Genomic DNA, 19594 nt, shown 5'->3' on the forward strand with positions numbered 1-19594 from the left:
GCACAGAAACAGAGCCTTCAGTCCAAACAGCCCGTACTGACCATGCTCCCAAACAAAACTAGTCCCACCTGCCCGCATTTGGCCCGTATCCCTCCAAACCTTTCCCATTCATGAGCTCATCTCGAATGCCTTTTAAACTGTTTACCTGCAATGACTGCTTTCTCTGGCAGCCCATTCCACACACGAACCACTCTTTGTGTCAAAAAGTTGCCTCTTTGTGTCCTTTTTAAATCTTTCCCCTCTCACCTTAAAAACATGGCCCTGAGTTTTGAACTGACCGACCTGAGGGAAAAGACCCTTCGCCAATCACCTTATTCACGCCCCTCATGGTTTTATAAACCTCAATAAATGTCACCCCCTCAACCTCCTACGCTCCAGTGAAAAAAGTCCCTGATTTTCCAGGCTATTTATAGAACGCAAACTGTCCATTCCCAGCAACATTCTGTTAAATCTTTTCTGAACACTCTCCAGTTTAATAACATGTACCGAGAAGAGATTAGGTAAACAACATAAACCACACAAAAGGGAGTTTGTATATTCAGAGGTTTTTTTTCCCTATAGAAATGTCCAGTGAGGATGGTTATGAGGACAGCTTAATGCTGAGCTCTCAAGGTCTATCAGTTGTCTCTATTACATAAAGAGGAGGGCTTTTCATATGAAGAAAGGTTGACTGAGCTTGGACTTTTTTCCATTGGAGAAAAGGAGGAGGAGTGGGGACCTCATTGAGGTACACAAGATAATGAGAGGCATAGATAGAGTTGATAGCCAGAGACTATTTCCCAGGGCAGAAATGGCTAACACAAGGGGTCATAGTTTTAAGCTGGTTGGAGGAAAGTATAGAGCGGATGTCAGAGGCGGGTTCTTTACACAGAGAGTTATGAGAGCATGGAATGCGTTGTCAGCAGCAGTTGTGGAAGCAAGGTCATTGGGGTCATTTAAGAGACTACTAGACATGCATATGGTCACAGAAATTTGAGAGTGCATACATAAGGATCAATGGTCGGCACAACATCGTGGGCTGAAGGGCCTGTTCTGTGCTGTACTGTTCTATGTTCTATGTTCTATGTAAGGTTGCCTACCTGTGGACCAGGCACAAATGTAACACCGTCAGCTGCCTGAGGAAAAACCAGAATTAATAATTATGTTACATTCAACATTGATTTCAATTTTAACTTGAACACAATGAAAGATGTGTCCACTATACCCAGACAAGATGCATCAATACAGATCTCAGAGCCTGACTTGCAGCTTCTCCACTGCCAAACTTGAGGGAATCTGACACTCGCACCTTCCCCTCTGCTTCTCTCCCACAGGAACAGGAGTAGGCCATTCAGCCCCTCAGGCCTGTTCCGCCATTCAACAAAATCGTGTCTGATCCATGGCCGAACTCCACATACCTGCTTTTGGCCCATGTCCTTAATACCTTTGTTTAAGAAGCATTTATCTACCTCAGATCTAAAATTAACAACTGATCTGCCATCCACTGCCATTTGCAGAAGACAGTTCCAAACCTCTACCGACTTCGGTGTCAGTGGAGGCGCTCCCTAACATCTCTACTGAACAGTCTGGCCCTAATTCTCAGGCCATGCCCCAATCAGTGGAAATAGTTTATCTTTATCTACCCTGTGTTTTCTGGTTAACATCTTTGGTCAGGTCACCCTTAACCTTGCAAATTTGAGAGAAAACAGGCCCAATTTGTAGAATTTCTCCTCACAACCTAACCACTGTGCATCAAGCACAGATGACACTGTCCTGTGGTGACCAACTGGACTGGTATTTGTGACAAACCTGCAGATACTCAGGGCTGGGTGCCTGGACTATGTGGGGCTCTGGGTGTGAACATTTATGTCACTGCTTGGCAGGTCAGATTCCTGGCACCACCATCCCATCCTCCTCTATTGGACAAAACTCCATTTTGTGTGGGGTAGGGTTTACCAGGCACCCCACCTCACACCTTTTATCCTGACACTGGTTACTGACTGACATTGTGATCAGTGGCAGGGCCAGAAACATAGAAACTGGAAGCAGGAGCAGGCCATTTGGCCTTTCAAGTCTATCCCACTGTTAAATATGGCCATCTGATCTTTTACCTTCATGCCATTATCCCCTTGACGTCACTCTTTGATGCTTTTAATATCTAAAACAAACTCTCTCTTCCTTTCTTGAATATATTCAGAGAGCTGGCTTCCACATCCTTTTGTGGTAGGGCACTCCACAGGATAATCACCTCTGAGAGAAAAAAAAATTCCTCATCGCAGTCCTAAATGCCTACCCCATTTTCTGAGGCTAGGTCTCTTATACTAGATTCCCCAGACCAGGAAAATGTCTTTCCTGCATTTAGTTTGTGCAGGCATGGAGGTATAGAGTAATAGAGCATGGAAATGGGCCTTCAGTCCATCTTGTCCATACCAAGCAGATATCCTAAACTGAATGAGTTCCATTTTCCAGCATTTGGCCCATATCCCTGTAAACCCTTCTTATTCATGTATCCATTCAGATGTCTGTTACAGGTTTATACATTTCCATCAGGTCCCCTTTCTTCTTTCTAAAGTCTAGTGAATACAGGCCTTATCAAACCAATCTCTCCTCATAGGACAGTCCTGCCATCCCCTGTGAACCTTCACTGCACTCCTTCTATGACAAGTATATCTTTTCTTAGGTAGGGAGATCGAGACTGCATGCAATACTCCAGGTGTGTTCTTATCGAGGCCTGGTATAACTGCAGTAAGACTTTTCTACTTCTAAATTCAAATCCACTTGCAATGTAGTCTGATATCCCATTTGCCTTCCTAATTGCTTGTTGTGCCTGTCTGTTTATTTTCATTGACTGGTGTATACGAACAGCCAGAACCCTTCATATCTGCACACTTCCCAATATATCATTTAAATAATACTCTTCTTTTCTATTTTTCACACTGAGGTCGATAACTTCATATTTAGCCGCATTGTACAGCATCTGCCATGGGTTTGCCCAATCACTCAAACTGCCCTGAAGCCTCCTTGCATCTTCCTCACAACTCTTCAAGCCACACAGTTTTGTATCATCAGCAAACTTGGAAATAGTAGATTTGGTTCCCAAGAACCCAAGCACTGGTTCCTGCAGCATACCACTCATCACTGTCTGCCAGCAAGAACATCCATTATCCAACTCTCAGTCCATGCCATTGTATTATCCTCAATCCCAAGTGCTTTAATTTTGCCCACGGCTTCTTATGTACGATGTTATCAAAAGCCTTCTTGAAATCCAAATACATCTTATCCACTTATTCTCCCTCATCTGTTCTTCTAGTTATGGATTCAAACAACTCCTATGAATCAGTCAAGCATCGTCCCCCTTTCACAAACCCATGCTGACTCCATATTACGCTGTTAGCAACAACAGAAGGTGGCAATAAACCAAAACAAGATGAATTAAATGAAGGGCCATTAAACACCAAACAATTTGATGAACATGGAGTCACGTTGATCATCCATGATTCCACGCCTGTTTCAGCTTAAGTCTCACAGTTATGGAGTTAGCTAAGCTCAGTAGCGAATCTCTCAGTCAGCAGGTTGTGGGTTCAAGCCCTGAGCCAGAACTTAGAGCACCCAAACCAAAGTTGGCACTTGAGGGGGTGCTGCAGGACTGCCGCATTCTCATAGCTGCCAACTTTCCGATGAGACCTTAAACAGGGGCATGGTCTACTGCTGCAAGTGGGCGTAAACATTCCCACGGCAGCGTATTTCAGAAGGGCAGGGAGCTTACCTTGATGTCCCGGCCAATATTAGCTCTTCGAGCAACGTAAAAGGAAACAGCTCAGCATCATATTGGTCTCTGTGGTAAGCTTGCTGTGCTCAGACCATTACTTCTACTTATAGAATGACATAGCATAAATTCCAACCCACTTGGGCTTCAGTTTCAGGTAATGCAACGTGACAAACTAACTCTGGTGAGATCTCTTTGTCAGTCAACATGATCCAGACTCGGGTTTGCGAGAGAAACAGACAGAGAGAGCAGAGACTGAGGAGCTTACACTGCCACCACTGTAGGCGATTCCAGGGGGACCAGGAGGACCTGGCAATCCGACACCATCTCTGCCCGGCTCGCCCTGGAAAGGAAAGCAGCCGGAAACACAGTCAGAATTCAGCAATGTTTGTCCCCACCCAATCGTTGAGTAAGCAAGTTTTCACGAGTCTAATAACAGGGGGCATGCATTTCAGGTGGCGGGGGAGAATGTTGAAAGGAGATACAAGGAGACATGTTTTTACAGAGAGCGGCAGGAGTCTGGAATACACTGCCAGTGCAATTGGTGGAGGAGGCAGATGCGATAAGGGTGTTTAAGGGACTTTTAGATAACATGTGAATAAGCAAGGAATGGAGGGAATTGGACCAAGGGCAGGCAGAAAGGAGTAGTTTAATTTGGTGTCAGGTTCGTCATAACCTTGTGGGTCGAAAGGCCTGTTTTGTGCTGAGTATTCCATAATGGAGAGTCAGCATCAAGGAGAGGCATTCAATGAGCGTGTATTCAAGGCTGAGTTTGACAGATTTTTGACTGACAAGGTAATAGAGGGTTATGGGGGAAAGTGAAGCTGAGGCTACAATCAGAGCAGTCTCACTTTCACTAAACGGCAGACGGGTTAGGGAGTCAAACTGTCCACTCCCAATTCGTGCCATCTGGAGTTCATTGTTGGTCAGTTGGCAGGACAAGGGATTAGGGAGGAAGTGGCCCCCAACCCTGGGAGACAGGAGAAGATCAAAGGTGCTCACGGATGGCCCAGAGATGAACATGGCTAAAATAAAGATTGAGTTGGCACTGGCACTCCGACACTAAATGTCACTCTAACTGGTCATGGTGGGCAAGCTGTGGCTGGCAGATTGCCTTGGAAACTCTGGGGATTAATGATTAATAATTTGAGCGCAGCTGTGAACAACACCCAGGAGAAAGTTGACACAGGGCATGAACTTGTCGGTCAATTATCTTTGAAAGTTTCTCATTATCAGATCATAAATATTGGAGCGGGGGAGGGGGATCTCGTGAAACAGTGGGCAGTGCCTCTCACACTGAGCCAGGAGCTGTGGGTTTGAGCTCCACTCCAGGACCTGGTGACTAGAATCATAGAATCCCTAAAGCAGGCCATTTGGCCCATCACCACTCTGAAGAGCAGAAACCGTGCTCAACCCTATCTCTATAATTCTGGATTTCCCACAGTTAATCCATCCAATCTGCACACTACGGGCAATTTAGCGCAACCAATCTACCTGCCTGACACATCTTTGGACAGTGGGAGGCAACCAGAGCACACCCACACAGACACAGGGAGAATATGCAAACTGCACACAGTCAGTCGCCCGAGGCTGGAATTGAACCCAGGTCCCTGGTGCCGTGAGGCAGCGGCGCTAACCACAGAGCCACCTGTGTTCGAGGAGAGTGTGTTTCTCGTAAGGTCAAAAACTGTTGATGGTCAATGTGCAAATCCTTCCACCGCACACCAGTGGCAGGCAGTAAGACTTGGGCAGGTTCCGGTTCAGCCATATAATAGAAAGGGCATTGCAGTCTCTGCCATCATTGTGCATAGCTCTAGTGCGCAACATACACGGGAGGGTGTATCTTGACAGAGGTACTGGAGAGCACCCTAGGGGAGTGAGAAGGGCTTAGCCGGATGGACAGCTGGCGTGGGTCTGATCAGTGACAACAGCATGAGATTCAGTTCCTACCGAGGCATTGGTGGATTCAGAAACTGCTACCTATGACAACATTCGAAACAGCTGTTTGATTGTGTGGGGGGGTGGGGAAGAAGGGCGGTTATTGGAGAAAGGGGGTCCAGGAATGGATCCCAATCCAAGTTTCTTTTCCAGCGAGACAGTCGCTAGCGCTGCCAGCTTCACGGGAAGGGAAACTGTATAGATTCCGAACTGGTAATGTCAGATGGGAGTCCGTCACTCCAAGACAGCAAGCGGGAAAGGCCTAAAAGGGAGCGTTCCATTTGGTCAAGTTGAAAGGTGCGTCTATCTCAGATCCAGGGTCGTAGCCTCCACACAGCCCAGGGTTGGCTCAGTACAAAAGGAGTTGACTTTCAGGTCAGTGAAAGTATAACTACAGAATGAGACCTGACGTCAGCGATTTAATAGCGGTTCTTCAAAATTCGGAGACATTTTTAATGGTTAATAATCAGAGGTGACAGGTTTAAGGTGATGTGAAAACGAACCAAGAGGAGGAAACATGGAGATTTTATTTCATATACGAGAAGTTAACATGATTTACAATGGAAGGGAAATGAAAGCAGATTCAATGACCTTCAAAAGATGCTTACATATACATTTAAATCTTGTTGGAAAGACAGAAGTGTTGCAGCAGCTTCTCATCTTGCACTCATCCAGAGAAACCCAAAAATACCAATTTCAAGTGTACGTATTACTGGGTTATTGGGGTATTCTTGTATTTGTCCTGATAAGCAGAAAAAGCTTCACCAATACCTCGCCTCTCAGCAAGATTCAAGTACTACACAGTTTATACTTCCGAGTGGGAGAAGCAGTGCTGGGTTAAACAGAGACAGCACATGTCTGGAGCTAAGTGGATGGTTCTCCCAAAGAGTTAGCATATGCACGATGGGCCTAATGGCCTCATTCCGTGCTGTAACATTCTTGATAGGCTTCTTGCACAGTGTATGCTTTTATCACAGTTCAGTGAACTGCAGGGAAATCTTCAGGCAGAAGGTCATGAGAATACACAGCCAAACAACAGGTACAGGCTGGCTGAAGGGAAGAGACTCATCTTTACAGCTCTTCTCTGCTAGCATCTCCTACTAAAGCAGCAAGGCTAATGTCTCTGTGTCACTTAACTCAGACTGATAAAAGACCTAGTTACACTGACATCAATAAGCTCATTGCAATATCCTGACTGTTGTAATTTATCTCCGAGGGGGAAGTGTTGAATGCACAATAAACCTACCGGCGTTTTCCACCTACGGGGTTAAACTTTTTGTTCTACCTCAGTGCTGGTTTCTAATTAAGCTTAAGGAAGTGACAGTAAGCAATAACTGCAGCACAAATCACATCTTTACAAAACGTGTGCAGAGTTTTGGGTGGCAGCTCCTGAATGGTGTTCACTCCAAATTGCAAGAGAGCTCCCCCTAAAGACAGGGGAGGGATACTGCAGGAAGGTTTGTTCTGCTTTGTGACTGAAACCACATCTCTTTTTCACTTGACGTTGCAGTATAGTCTCAGAGCATGTTTCTCAGACGAGACTCAGTCGGTAGCACTCCCGGGCATGAAGCGGGGGGTTGTGGGTTCGGATCCCACTCCAGGGACATCGGCACGAAACCCAGCTGGCTACTCCAGTGCAGCTCTGAGGGAGTGCTGTGCGGCCTCCTAGACAAAATGTGTCTACCCTATCAAGTTGACCATCTTGAAGAACAGCAGAGGGGCTCCCATGCTGTCCTGGCTAACATTTATCCCTCAGCCAACATCACAGAAACAAGTTGTCTGGTTATTACACAGCTGTGGGATCTCGCTACGTGCAAACCAGCTGCCACACCTTGTCCATTTTAGCAGTTCAAAGCTACGCCACTAGCTGTAAAACATAGTGGAAAAGTCCTTTTTGGGGTTATGGAAGGCGCTACATAAATTCAAATCCTGCTTTAATCATTTAAATCCTTCAACACAGAGTTGGCCAGTCTCATTCAATCACCTCCATCCCATGCTTGAGCTGGAAAGGACATTCTAGCATTCTTACCTTCATCCCTGGATCTCCCTGGGCTCCCTTTGGACCCTAAGATAGAAAGCACGTGAGTTACAAAACGGATTAAAAATCACACCCACAGGTATGACATCTAAAGTGTTGGCTGTGGTATCTGTCATCGGCGATGCTAGGCTTCCCAAGTGACCATGCCTAGTGCCTTGTTGGATTTGTGGTACTGGGTAAGGATTATTTCATTTGCTGCTGCTAACCTTCCTCTGTCCACAGCTGTAATTAATGTTGGAGGATACACCATCATAAAGTACCTACACTGTTTTGGATACCAAGCAGATTCAAAACAGCATGACTACATTTGGTATCTTAGAGTCTCTACCGTGCAGAAAGAGGCCATTTGGCACACTGAGTCTGCACTGACCCTCTGAAAAGCATCCCAGCCAGCTCCAACCCATCCTCACAGCCCAGCATGTGGTTCTTACCATGGCTAACCCACCTAGCCTGCACACCATGGAGCAATATTTTACATGGCTAATGCACGTAACCTGCACGTCTTTGGACTGAGAGAGGAAACTGGAGCACCTAGAATGGACCAACACAGGCACAGGAAGAAGGTGCAAACTACATACAGTCACTGAGGTGGAAATGGAACCTGGGTCCCTGGTGCTCTGAGGCAACAGTGCTAACCACTGAGCCACCGTGCCACCCTCAGGGTCTTCGACAGGCCCTACAGATACATCTAATCCCTCTGAAAGCTGGAGTAGAACTCCATGCCTCCAGCCTTCAGAGGGTGTGATATTGGGTAGGCTGGGTGCAGCCAATGTAACATCAACATTAACCCCTTCAGAATCATTGCCTTACTGCAAGCAGGCAACATCCACATCCCAGGAAAGAGTCAATACAGATATCGCCCACTGATCATTTTTCTATCCCAGCTTCCTGGGTCACCAAACACTTTGCTTATCCTCTGGAGGCCCACACTCCAAGTTTGGGAAAAAAAAACAGATGCTTTTCAACAAAGAGGACACAAGATCACCCAGACCAATCAGGACCTAGTGCAGTCAAGAGATCTCCTCGTGTGCAGATGGTTTGGGCTATCCCTCAACTGTGCTGGGAGCATTGGTGCTCTATATGGTGCTGTGGGTGAACACACAAAGCAGCATGGTCTAGAAAGCACGGCAAGGCTTTGGAGATGGTTACAAAACAACTGCCACAGGAGGGAGAGACTTCGATGGATATGGAAAGCCTGGAGAAGCTGGGGTTACTCTCCCGAGGGCGGAGAGGGTTAAAATGAGATTTGAATCGAGGTGTTGGGGATAACGAGGGACTTTGAAAGGATAAGCAAGGAGGACAGCGGTTAGCAGCCCGGCACCACAAAGACAATAAGCGTGAAGCCTGGGGAGGGGCTGGTGGGAATGCCGTTTGCAGAATGGGACAAGATGCAGTTGTGACTCAAAGAGGATTCATTAGATCATTTACTCGACAAGGAAAGAATTTAGACGCCTGATGGAAAGTAACAGGGGAGGTGGGCCAAAGAGCTGGCATGGGGACGGTGGGTCAAATGGCCTCCATCTGTGCTGTCCAAGTCCATGTGCAAAACATAGGATTTATGGGAGGATGTGGTTTCTCGTGGACTCTGGTGGTTTCGAGCAACTGAGGAATGCACAGGTTAGTCACCTGCCGCACCGATCACTGTCCCTCAGCGAGTTGTAAGTCTAACGCTAAACCTCCTGATTCATTGGGTTTCAGCACATCCTGCTTGGAATCCGGGATTTTGTAGCTGCACTTCCACACACACAGGAAAAACAAAACGGAGAAAACCACAAGCGATCATTTCTCAGAAATGCAGTGAGGTCAGCATCCTCACATCGAAACCCTTAAAGGAAATATTGTGTGTGTGTGTTTTTTTTTCAAAACACAACATCTTCTTCCACAGCTTTTACATCATTTGTGTTTCAACAGCTGGAAAACATTACACTGACAGCTGGAACAGGTTGTCAAAGGAAGGATGGTTAAGCGTTAGGCACTGCCAAGATGTTGTAATATGAAGACAGCAAGGCCTGCCCTGGTCCAAAGGGGCAAAAGGCTTTCTTTGTCCTCGCAGGTTCTGTTCAGTGAGCCTCGTCCACACCTGCACGCTGTGTAAACGCAGCCAGACTGCCAGGCCAGGGGCTGCCTGTCATTACCAGGAAAAGGGATGTGGCAGAACGTTCTGCTGGGCTGGTGTGGGCCCCGGGCAGACAGTGAAGCACCTTCCCTGTCTGAACCGGCGCGATGTTGAACAGTGAACTTTGCAGCCCGTCTGCGAGTAAAACACGGCTTCTCCATGCAAGCAACACCCCCCGACAGATCAACAGGAGGTGAGGAGAATTGCAGAAGAAGGCAGCGACGACAGGAGCTCTCAGAAGCATCAGGACTTGCAATGCTTTGGGGGGGGGGGGGGGGGGTCAGCCGCTGCTCAGTGGGCATCACTCTTGTTAAGCAGATTGTGGGTTCAAGTCTCAGTCCCGACCCGATCTGAGGCCCTTTCAGAGGCGGCACGGTGGCTCAGTGGTCAGCGCTGCTGCCTCACAGACACCAGGGACCTGGGTTCGAGGCCACCCTCCAATGATAGCTTGCACATTCTGCCCGAATCTGCACAGAGTTTCCTCCCACAGTCCAAAGATGTGCAGGTTAGAGTGGTTTGGTATTGCTAACTTGCCTGTAACGTTCAGGGATGCGCAGGCTAGGCGGATTAGCCCTGGGAAATGCAAGGTTACAGAGATGGGGTGGGATACTCTTCGGCGTGGTGGTATGGCCTGCTTCCACACTGAAGGGATTCTAAGACTTCACTGCTAGTGTGGAAGGAGGGCTGCCTTTTGGGTGGGATCTTAAACTGAGGCTTCATCTGGCCACATGGATGGGCCTAAATGGGCCTGACTTAATCTTTGCATCAGGAGGAGCTGGCAGTGCAATGGTAATGTCACCAGATCAGTAATCGAGCCTATTACTCTTGGGACATGGTTTCAGATCCCAGTAGAGCAGCTGGTAGACATTGAATTCAACTAATAGGTAAATCTAGAATTGAAGGCTAGTGTCAGCAATGTACTCTATGAAACCATCAGCAATTGTTGTAAAACCCACTCTGCCTTGGCCCTCCATGCAATTCCAGACCCACGTTAATATTAAACAGTGTAATAAGTGAAGGATTATATCACGGGGAAGTGCAAAATTGTCCAGCTGGCAGAAAGGAAAAACAGCACACTATTTAGATGGAGAGAGAACTTGCAAACCAGCTGCTGCAGAGATATCTGGGTGTCCTGTTGAAGAACAAGGACTGTTGAAGTGAGAGAGGTGATTAGTTACCGATGAGCTGGAGCCAGGGGTGTAGATGGATATAGATTTGGCTGGCAGCAAATAGCTGATTGGTCTGGGGAATGGCGATCCACAGTTGATGACTCAGGGTTCTGCCTGCCAACAACAATGTGATTGAGTCCCAGGCGGCTGATCAGTTTGTGGGCATGAATGTTTGAGCAGATCCCATCAGAGCACCAGAAAGGAAGGAGCTGTCCTTTCTCCCTGCAGTTAAAACCACCTGTAGTCTCCCCTCAGCAACTGTGTTTTGTTTTTATAAACCAGTAAGCCGAGGACTTGATAAGTTGTGGATCATTCACCCTCGTCCTCCTGCAAGTAAATGAAAGGATCTGCCAAAGGAAGATGAAGGGGCAAATCCTGACAAGACAAAATGATCATCTGAGTCAACCTTGTGGACTGGGAACCACTGAACTGCCCTCCCAGTCTTTCCCTCCACCCATTACACCCTTTTATTTGTGTCTGTCTGTGTGTTTACAGGGTGAGATTTAACTCACAGTTATATGTCAACTGCTCATTACCTGTGGCTAGAATATATTTAATTGTAATAAATCTTCATCCTTCTTAAGTACAGAAGCCTAGTCAACCTGTATCTAACAGACAGACAAATTGGACAATTCTGCATCCTTGTAAGGATCTCAATGAATAGCAGAGCAGGCCCACTGGGCTGAATGACCTACTTCGGCTCTGCTATCGTGTAGTTTTAAAAATCTTTAACTGCTGTGATAAAAATCCAGAGGTAGCCTAGAATGCCTGATTTCCAACACACTACCGTAGTGAGGCAGAACAGGTAGTTTGGCTGGTTCAGCGAATCATCAGGAGGGCGATTAGAATGATGCTGTCCTTCACGAGGAGAAGTAAAGGTTAAAATAGTTAAGTATTACTGCAATTGCACAGGGCATTGGCGAGACCCAATCTTTAACACAAGTGTACAATTTTGGCTCCCAGGTTTGGAAAAGGATACAATTACATTCAAAGCAGTTCAAAGAAGGTTCACTCTACTCATTCCTGGGATGAAGGGCTCATGCTGTGAAGAAAGATTGAGCAGTTTGGGCCTGTATCCAACTGGCATTGAGAAGAATGAGAGGTAATCTTATTGAAAGATAAGATCCCAAGGGTACTTGATAGGGTGGAAGTAGGAAGATGTTTCCGCTGGTGAGGGAGACGTGGCACAGGGGACATAGTTTAAGAAAGGGGCGTCTCCATTTTAACATGGAATTTGAGAGTATATTTTCTCTACAAGGTTGTTAATGTGTGGAATTCTCTTCCTCCGATACCAATAGAGACTGGGTCATCAAAGACTTATTCCAAGCTGAATTGGATAGATGTTTGACAGACAGGGGAATCAAGGGTTATGGGCACATATTGGAAAAGGAAGTTAAAACCACAGCCAGAACACACATGATCACATTGAATGGTGGAGCAGGCTTGAGGGGCCGAATGGCCTGCTTCTACATTTCTATCCACGGCACTATTTGAAGAACAGCAGGAAGGCTCTCTGTGGTTTCCTGGTCAACATTTACCCCTCAACCAACATGACAAACACAAATGATTTGATTATCATCTCAATACTGTCTGTGGGACTTTACTGTTTGCTGTGAGCAAATTAGCCGCTGTTTCATACACTTTAAAGGGATGTCACCGGTTGTTATACATTTTGGAAATCTGTGCTTACGGGAGAAGTCTTTTTTTTGTTTTCTTTTCCTTCAACCTATTTGTAGAGTCGTAGAGCTGAACAGCATGGAAACAGACCCTTCTGTCCAACTCGTCCATGCTGGCAGATATCCTAAATTAATCTAGTCCCATTTGCCAGCATCTGGCCCATATCCCTCTAACCTCTTCCTATTCATACACCCATCCCAGATGCTTTAAAAATGTTGTATTTGTACCAGCCTCCTCCACTTCCTTTGGCAGCTTGTTCCATACACTCACCACCTTCTTAGGGCCCTTAAGTCCAAATTAAATCTTTCCCCTCTCACCCCAAACCTACGCCCTCTAGTTTTCGACACCCCCCCCCCGGGAAAAGACTTTGGCTCTTCAGCCTATCCGTACCCCTCATGATTTTATAAACCTGTTAAAGGTCACCCCCTCAACCTCTGATGCTCCAGGGGAAAACAGCCCCGGCCTTTTTGTCTGAGATATACAATACCGATCCCCGTGCAAAAACCAGGTTAATGTCACTCTGCATCAATCAGAAGTTATTGCCACAGGAGGATCTGTTGGAAAATGAAACGGGGTAGACTCCCAGAGCTTCTGTAAAGCAGGAGGGACGCATCCTCCTCAAGATTACTGCAGACCAACTAATCCCTTCACCCAAGGCAGCTCCGGCTCGGAAGGCCCGAATGGGGACCCGGACGGCCACCTCACCCTAAGGTGTGGTCAACTTTGCAAACTCTGCCACCGATTCCCACAGGAGACTGGGAGATATGGTGTTTGGTTAGTACGACAGCTTTTCCTCTGCTCAACGCCTACCAGAAGCTCCACTGGCTGGAAGCCAAATGAACTCAACCAACCGAGGACAAATTTAGCAAAGCTGGCAATGATTCAGACGTTCTGCTGCCCCCATGCCGCTGCATCTTAAGCTCAGTTGGTTGCTCGGCCGGGACCCTGCTTACTCACCTGAGGGCCAGGTGGTCCTGTTAACCCGATTTCTCCGGGATATCCTTGAGGTCCCTGCAATCCCTGGGAAACAAAATGAGAAGGGAATTTAACAAAAAAAAACTTGATCGGGATGTGGGCATTGCTGTCAAACGGATTGTTCAGCCGTTTTCAGGGGCGCTCTATAAGAATCTGGCCCATATCCCTCTAACCCCTTCCTATTCATACACCCATCCCAGATGCTTTATAAATGCTGTATTTGTACCAGCCTCCTCCACTTCCTGTGGCAGCTTATTCCATACACTCATATAAGAGGCAACCACGTTCCTGTGGCATGGGAGTTGCACGTTAGCCAGGCCGGGTAAAGGACGGCAGGTTGCACAGCGGCAGACACACCACCACCTCTCCGGGGACATCCTGCGTCTGGACAGAAGCATGGGAGAGGAATGCTCAGGCATAAAACAAAATCCCCCACCGCCCCCCTCCCTTCAGCCCACTCCCAGGGTCTGCAAACAGCCAGCTCCCAGGAGCACAGCCACAAGCATGGCTTTCCACTGGCCCATTCCCTCCGCCTCAGGGGAAACAACCCCGGGTCCTGTCATTTTCTGCGATAGTGCTCAGTTAATTAACACACTGTGGTGGGTGGGGGTGGAGGGGGGGTGGGGGGGTTGGAGGGGGAAACAGAGAGGGTGGAAGCACGGGGGTTCGTGTGTGGGGCTGGGAGGCTTCCCGAATGAGCTGAGGTGCATCCGGTCGCGAGAACCAGCCGAGGGCGCATCCCACTCACAGCGTCGACACCCAACGGAGGCGCAGATTGGCCGATGTGTTCGAGAGGCAGCCATCATCTTGACTGGGCACATCCCCCCCCCCACCCCACCCCCACCGACGTCACCGCACAGAGGCGACGGGAGCGGAGAAGATATTGTGGGAGCAGTGGACCCAATCCCATGTCAGCCACCCAGTAGCAGTGTCTACCCCACGCTACATTCCCCCAAGGGGTGGCAGGGCTTGGAAATGACCAGCAGGACAACGTGGGATCAGACAGCTTTCTGGGTCAACCCCCCCCACCCCCGCCCCTGAGACAGACAGGAAGCACTCACCGGCTCTCCAGGTATTCCTGGCTCACCCTATACAGGGAGAGAAAACAAACAGAGCGTTAGAGGTAACAAAGTGTGGTGCTGGATGAACACAGCAGGCCAAGCAGCATCTCAGGAGCACAAAAGCTGACGTTTCGGGCCTAGACCCTTCATCAGAGAGCGTTAGAGACACCATCCGGCCCCTTCACCCTGTTCCACCAATGACAGGGGAGCCCCGATTTAAGTCGCTGTGTTGTAATATGTCAGCGAGTGGGCACCCAATTCCCCGTTGTTTCGTTTCAACTTTGTTTGACCTCGGCCCAGAGGTCAGCTCACATGGCTCTTTTCATCAAGACTTGAGGGTCCTCTCCCTTTTCGCTACTGACCTTACCTCAGGCTGGTTTTCCATCTCTCTGGGCCAACCCTTTCTCACTGACCCTCTCTGCTTTGATTCTTATGTCCCCTGTCCCTCTGGAAGAGGTGGAAAGCAGGAGATACAGCCAGATGTGGAATCGAGGAGATGGCTACAGCAAGTGGAACTAGCTATTCCTTTCACATTTTAAGGTTTGTTTTATTTTATCTCATTGGTAGGCGCAGAAATTAGGCATCGTAAAGTATTTCAGCATACAGGGTATTCAGCTTTAACATGTTCTTTCCTGATGAGAAAGCAGCTGCGGAACCCAGCTAGAAATTTAACTTTGGTGCTGACAGGAAAACGTGACTTACTTAAAGTTGTTTCACTTAAAGTCACACGTATCAGAAATCTTGGCTGATCTATATCTAACACCCATCCAACTGCCTTGGTTCCACATCCCCTTAACAATCTCACCTAACAACAGTGTAACAGTGCTAATTTACAAATTTCACGTCACCACATCCACCACCACCCCCCCCCCCCCGACACATCCACCGCCCCGATATCCCCCAAAACACCCCCAGCAACAACGGCTTTTTGTGGAGGGTATTTCGGATGGCAGAGGAGAGACGGGGCCGGGGTGAGAAAATTTCCGGACTTCCTTTCAGTGAAGCAGTACTTCCTGATATCAGTCTTGAATAGCCTGGCTTTAATTTTAAGATTCCGCCCCCTCGGTTTGGCTTGTTTGTCTGGGTAAGTTTTAGAGTTTATAGAGGTCTACAGCTCAGAAAAAGCCCTTCTGCCCATCATGCCTGTGCCAGCCATAAACAACCACCTCATTACTCTAAACCCATTTTTCAGCATTGAGCTCGCCATCGCAAGTCTGTGTCTAAACACTTCTTAAAGGGTGCAAAGGGCTTCTGCACCCCACCCTTACAGACAGTAAGTTCCGGATTCCCCATCACCCCGCGACTGAAAGCATTTCTCTTCGCCTCCCCCCACCCCCCCCCCACCAAACCTTCTGCTCCTCACCTTAAATCCATGTCCCCACCCCCACAGGGAGAAGTTTTATTCCATTCAATGCTGAGGTAATGTGTGGCTGCTCTCATCAGTTATGTATTAACAACTTGTACAGGCAGTTGGTAACTATTAAAAGGTTTTGAGTTTGGAGGCCAAGCCTCTGAAAATTGCTGGGTGTCTGTGCTGTGTAACATCCCTTCTCAGAACCGGATGGATAATTACCAGGCTCGCACGCATTAAATTAGATGCAACGAGACACGTTTTGCTAGTTAGTTCGATGGCGCAAGAGCCCCGTTCAAGAAATAAAGATGGATCGGCCGGCAAGGGGAGTTGCAGTTGGACGTTGGCTGCTCCAGTTTTGTTTGGTCTCAAACATCAAAAGCTAGACGCCCGGGAGAGAGGCAGGTTGGGTAATATTCTGTCTACGCCTGACAGCAACAGTCCAGTGAGATGCCACTGTTTCCTGCTGCTGGGTAAGCTGTTGTGAGTTTGGTATTCTTGCTTTCGTCCTGATGAGTGCAAGGCAAGAGCCTTGTCAATGCATTGACAAAGCTTCATCATCTCCCTTTCCAACACATTGCATGGAAGTTACAGAGCACAAGAAGCCATTTGGCCCATCTCCTCTCTGCAGCCTCTGTACTTAACTCCATTCATCATTGTTTCCCCTGCCTTTGGCCCGTGTGCCGATGCTATCCCACTCCCATCATGCCACCCCTTCAACAGGCCAACGGCATCACCATTTTCATGATGGGAATGCTTCAAAACGGAGGAGCTCTCCTGGTGGCCCATACTGATCTCTCCGCTGTTGTTAAAGGGCAATCTCGTTGCCATCTGTGAGACCCCACTGGGCTGTCTCTGGCTGCCAAACCACTGACGTTACAACAGTGGCTCAAGGCGAAAATACTTCATTTTCTATCAAATGCTTTGGGGCACCTTCTGAGGCTCTGCTAAGTTCTTTCCCAACCAGCTTCTTCTCCCACTGACCCAGTTCACAATGTCAAGGCTTCCAACTCTGTTTTTGTCCACTCACCCCCACCCCCGCCACCCCCTCAATAAGCCTAAGATATAGAAAGGGACTGTTCGGAAAAGCCTTCATCAGGAAACCCGACTGTACAGTCCTCACCTTCAAACCAGGCACTCCAGGAAGACCAGGCTCCCCCGGGATCCCCTGTCAAAAGGAAGAAAATGAGATGTCCCGTTACAAAACAATCCCTCAATCTTCAAACAACTGCCTGAACTGTTTCTGTCCCGCTGTATCTCGCTGATACAAACAGGGGAAGGAGGAACAACAGGAGGTCATTTGTCCCTCTGCCTTTCAATAAGATCATTCATTAGCAGGTCTGAATGTGGCCTCAACTCCGCATTTGTGCCTGTCCCCAATATCCTTGAACTCCCTTATTAAACACCTGAAAAATATTCCATTTGCCTTCACTGCTGTCCAGCAAAAGGAGTGCCGCGGACTCTCAATCCTCACAGAAAACAACATTTCCTTGCCTCTGTCTTAAATGTGAGACCTCTTTTTTCCAAACAGTGTCTTGTTGTCCTAGCCTCTCTGACAAGAGGCAATGTCCTTTCAGAGCCCACCCTGCTAAGATCCCTCAGGATCTTTTCCCCTCTGGAAGTTAACAGTACGCTTGCAGGGGCTTTGGGATAATCATCACTCCCAACGTTTAAAAAGAAGCAGCAGATCGACATCCAGCATTGACTGGTTTGACTCTGAAATGTTCAAAGGGAAACCAATCTATTTAAAGTCACCGCAGAAAGTGCATCCTCTCTGTTCATTTCCATGAGGTTTTATGTTGTTCTCTTTGTATTCTGGGAGGAAGGGAAGAGCCCTCATGGTATGCTCTTGGGTGTTGTCATTGGGAATGGAGGGCTTGCATTATAAGGAGAGGCTGGATAAGCTGGGACTTTCTTCACTGGAGCGTAGAAGGTTGAGGAGTGACAATAGAAGTTTCTAAAATCACGAGGGGTTCAGAGAGACTGGCGGGTGCCTTTCCCCTAGGCGAGGGGACTTCAGAACTAGTGGGCATATTTTTAATGTGAGAGGAGAAAGTTTGGAAAGGCACATGAGGGGCGACTTCTCCCCCCGTGGAGAGCAGTTCGTCTGTGGAATGAACTTTCTGAGGATGCGGTGTATGTGCACATGGTAACAACGTTTTAAAAGATGCGTGGCTGGGCGCATGCATAAGAAATGTTTTGGAGGGATATGGTCCAAGCGCAGGCAGGGGTGGGACTGGTTTAATTTGGGATTATGGATGGTGTGGACCGGCTGCAGCGAAGGGTCTGTTTCCATGCTGTACGACTCTGTGACAAGCAACTCAAAGTTCAAAGGTCACGGAGACAACTGGGCCAAAACGGGGAGAAGGAATGGAGAAACTCCACGCTTGGCACGGTACGGCCTTTCAGCCGAAACTTGAAGTTCAACAGCTTTGGGACCTTTTTTACAAGCCTTTGTCCTTGTTTCACCTCTCTCCTCCCATTCCCGTCCACTTTAGGCAAGGAAATCTGCCATCCTGACGCAGTCCGGCCAACGTCGCTCCAGGCCTGCAACACCAAGCTCGATCCACACATGTCCAAGGAAACCATACAGTCCGTGGGCAATTAGGGACTGGCAACAAAAGCTGGACTTGCCAGAGACATCTCCACCACAAAATATAGGGGAGAACAGAATGAAAGCTGTACGTTTAGACCTGCTAGAAGATTCTGAAATGAAGTCTGACCACCCTTGGTAACACCGCGCAATGGAACTTCCTCAAGCCTTACCTCTACCCCCCCACCCGCCCCGCTTCAGGATAACCACGATTTACTCAAATCGTTTCGAAGATTTGGCCACTCGTGCCAGCATCTCAGATATTGCTGGACTGAAGCTCTGAAAGTAAATATCCTGACCCGACGCTACCACCACACGCCCCTGCCCTCCACCAAAAACAAAATCACTGATTTCCGCCTTTAATTCAAAGTGTCACTGGTCAGCGGTGGAAGAAACGAAAGTGAGAGGAGGGCAGAGATTTCAGTGGGCCGGAGAGGAGGCTGCAGGGAGACATTATCCTGGAAGGGTTTGAGAACAAGTTTCCAACCCAAGGCCCTGCGACTCAAGTGGCAGCCTAGAGGAAAGGAAACTGAGGCTGGTGGAAACATTGAACTGGCTGATGCCACAGATTGGACACAGATTTAATGGTACACATCAGAGAGAGAGAGAGAGCGAGAGAGTGAGCCTGCTGAGGAGACATCCAGATCTTCAAAGTGATGCGGAGTGTTCAGGATGTGGAGATTAGTGAGCTCAGAGTTAAACCCTGGAAACGAGCTTTCTAATGTCCACAAGCAAAAATAGAAAATAACAAACCACAAGTCTGTGTCAGCAGTGGCTCAGTGAGTAGTGCTCTCACCTCTGAGTCAGCAGGTTGTGGGTTTGAAGCCCACGCCAGTGGTCTGACCATAAAATCTCGGGTGACATTCGAGTAAAGCCCCAGAGGAGCCTGACACCGTTCGTTTTAAGAGGTGGGGGTGCTGGGAGGCAAAAC

At 48.0% G+C, this 19594-nt stretch overlaps 1 protein-coding gene across 4 annotated transcripts in view; it reads right to left on the reverse strand.

Moving 5' to 3' along the window:
- LOC125453823 (collagen alpha-1(XVIII) chain-like) overlaps positions 1 to 19594 on the reverse strand; it is a 284767-nt gene that overhangs the window by 42691 nt on the left and 222482 nt on the right. For 3 of the 4 annotated variants that reach the window (XM_048533814.2, XM_048533813.2, XM_048533812.2), the window contains 6 exons: positions 17194 to 17238; positions 14720 to 14746; positions 13641 to 13703; positions 7713 to 7748; positions 4014 to 4088; positions 1080 to 1115 (listed from right to left, as the gene is read on the reverse strand). In XM_048533814.2, coding sequence (XP_048389771.2) covers positions 1080 to 1115; positions 4014 to 4088; positions 7713 to 7748; positions 13641 to 13703; positions 14720 to 14746; positions 17194 to 17238 — 282 coding nt within the window. The remainder of the gene's footprint in view (positions 1 to 1079; positions 1116 to 4013; positions 4089 to 7712; positions 7749 to 13640; positions 13704 to 14719; positions 14747 to 17193; positions 17239 to 19594) is intronic. The other variant, XM_059647079.1, reaches the window with a different exon arrangement.

Source organism: Stegostoma tigrinum, chromosome 7 (assembly GCF_030684315.1).
Source record: "Stegostoma tigrinum isolate sSteTig4 chromosome 7, sSteTig4.hap1, whole genome shotgun sequence".
NCBI lineage: Eukaryota > Metazoa > Chordata > Chondrichthyes > Orectolobiformes > Stegostomatidae > Stegostoma > Stegostoma tigrinum.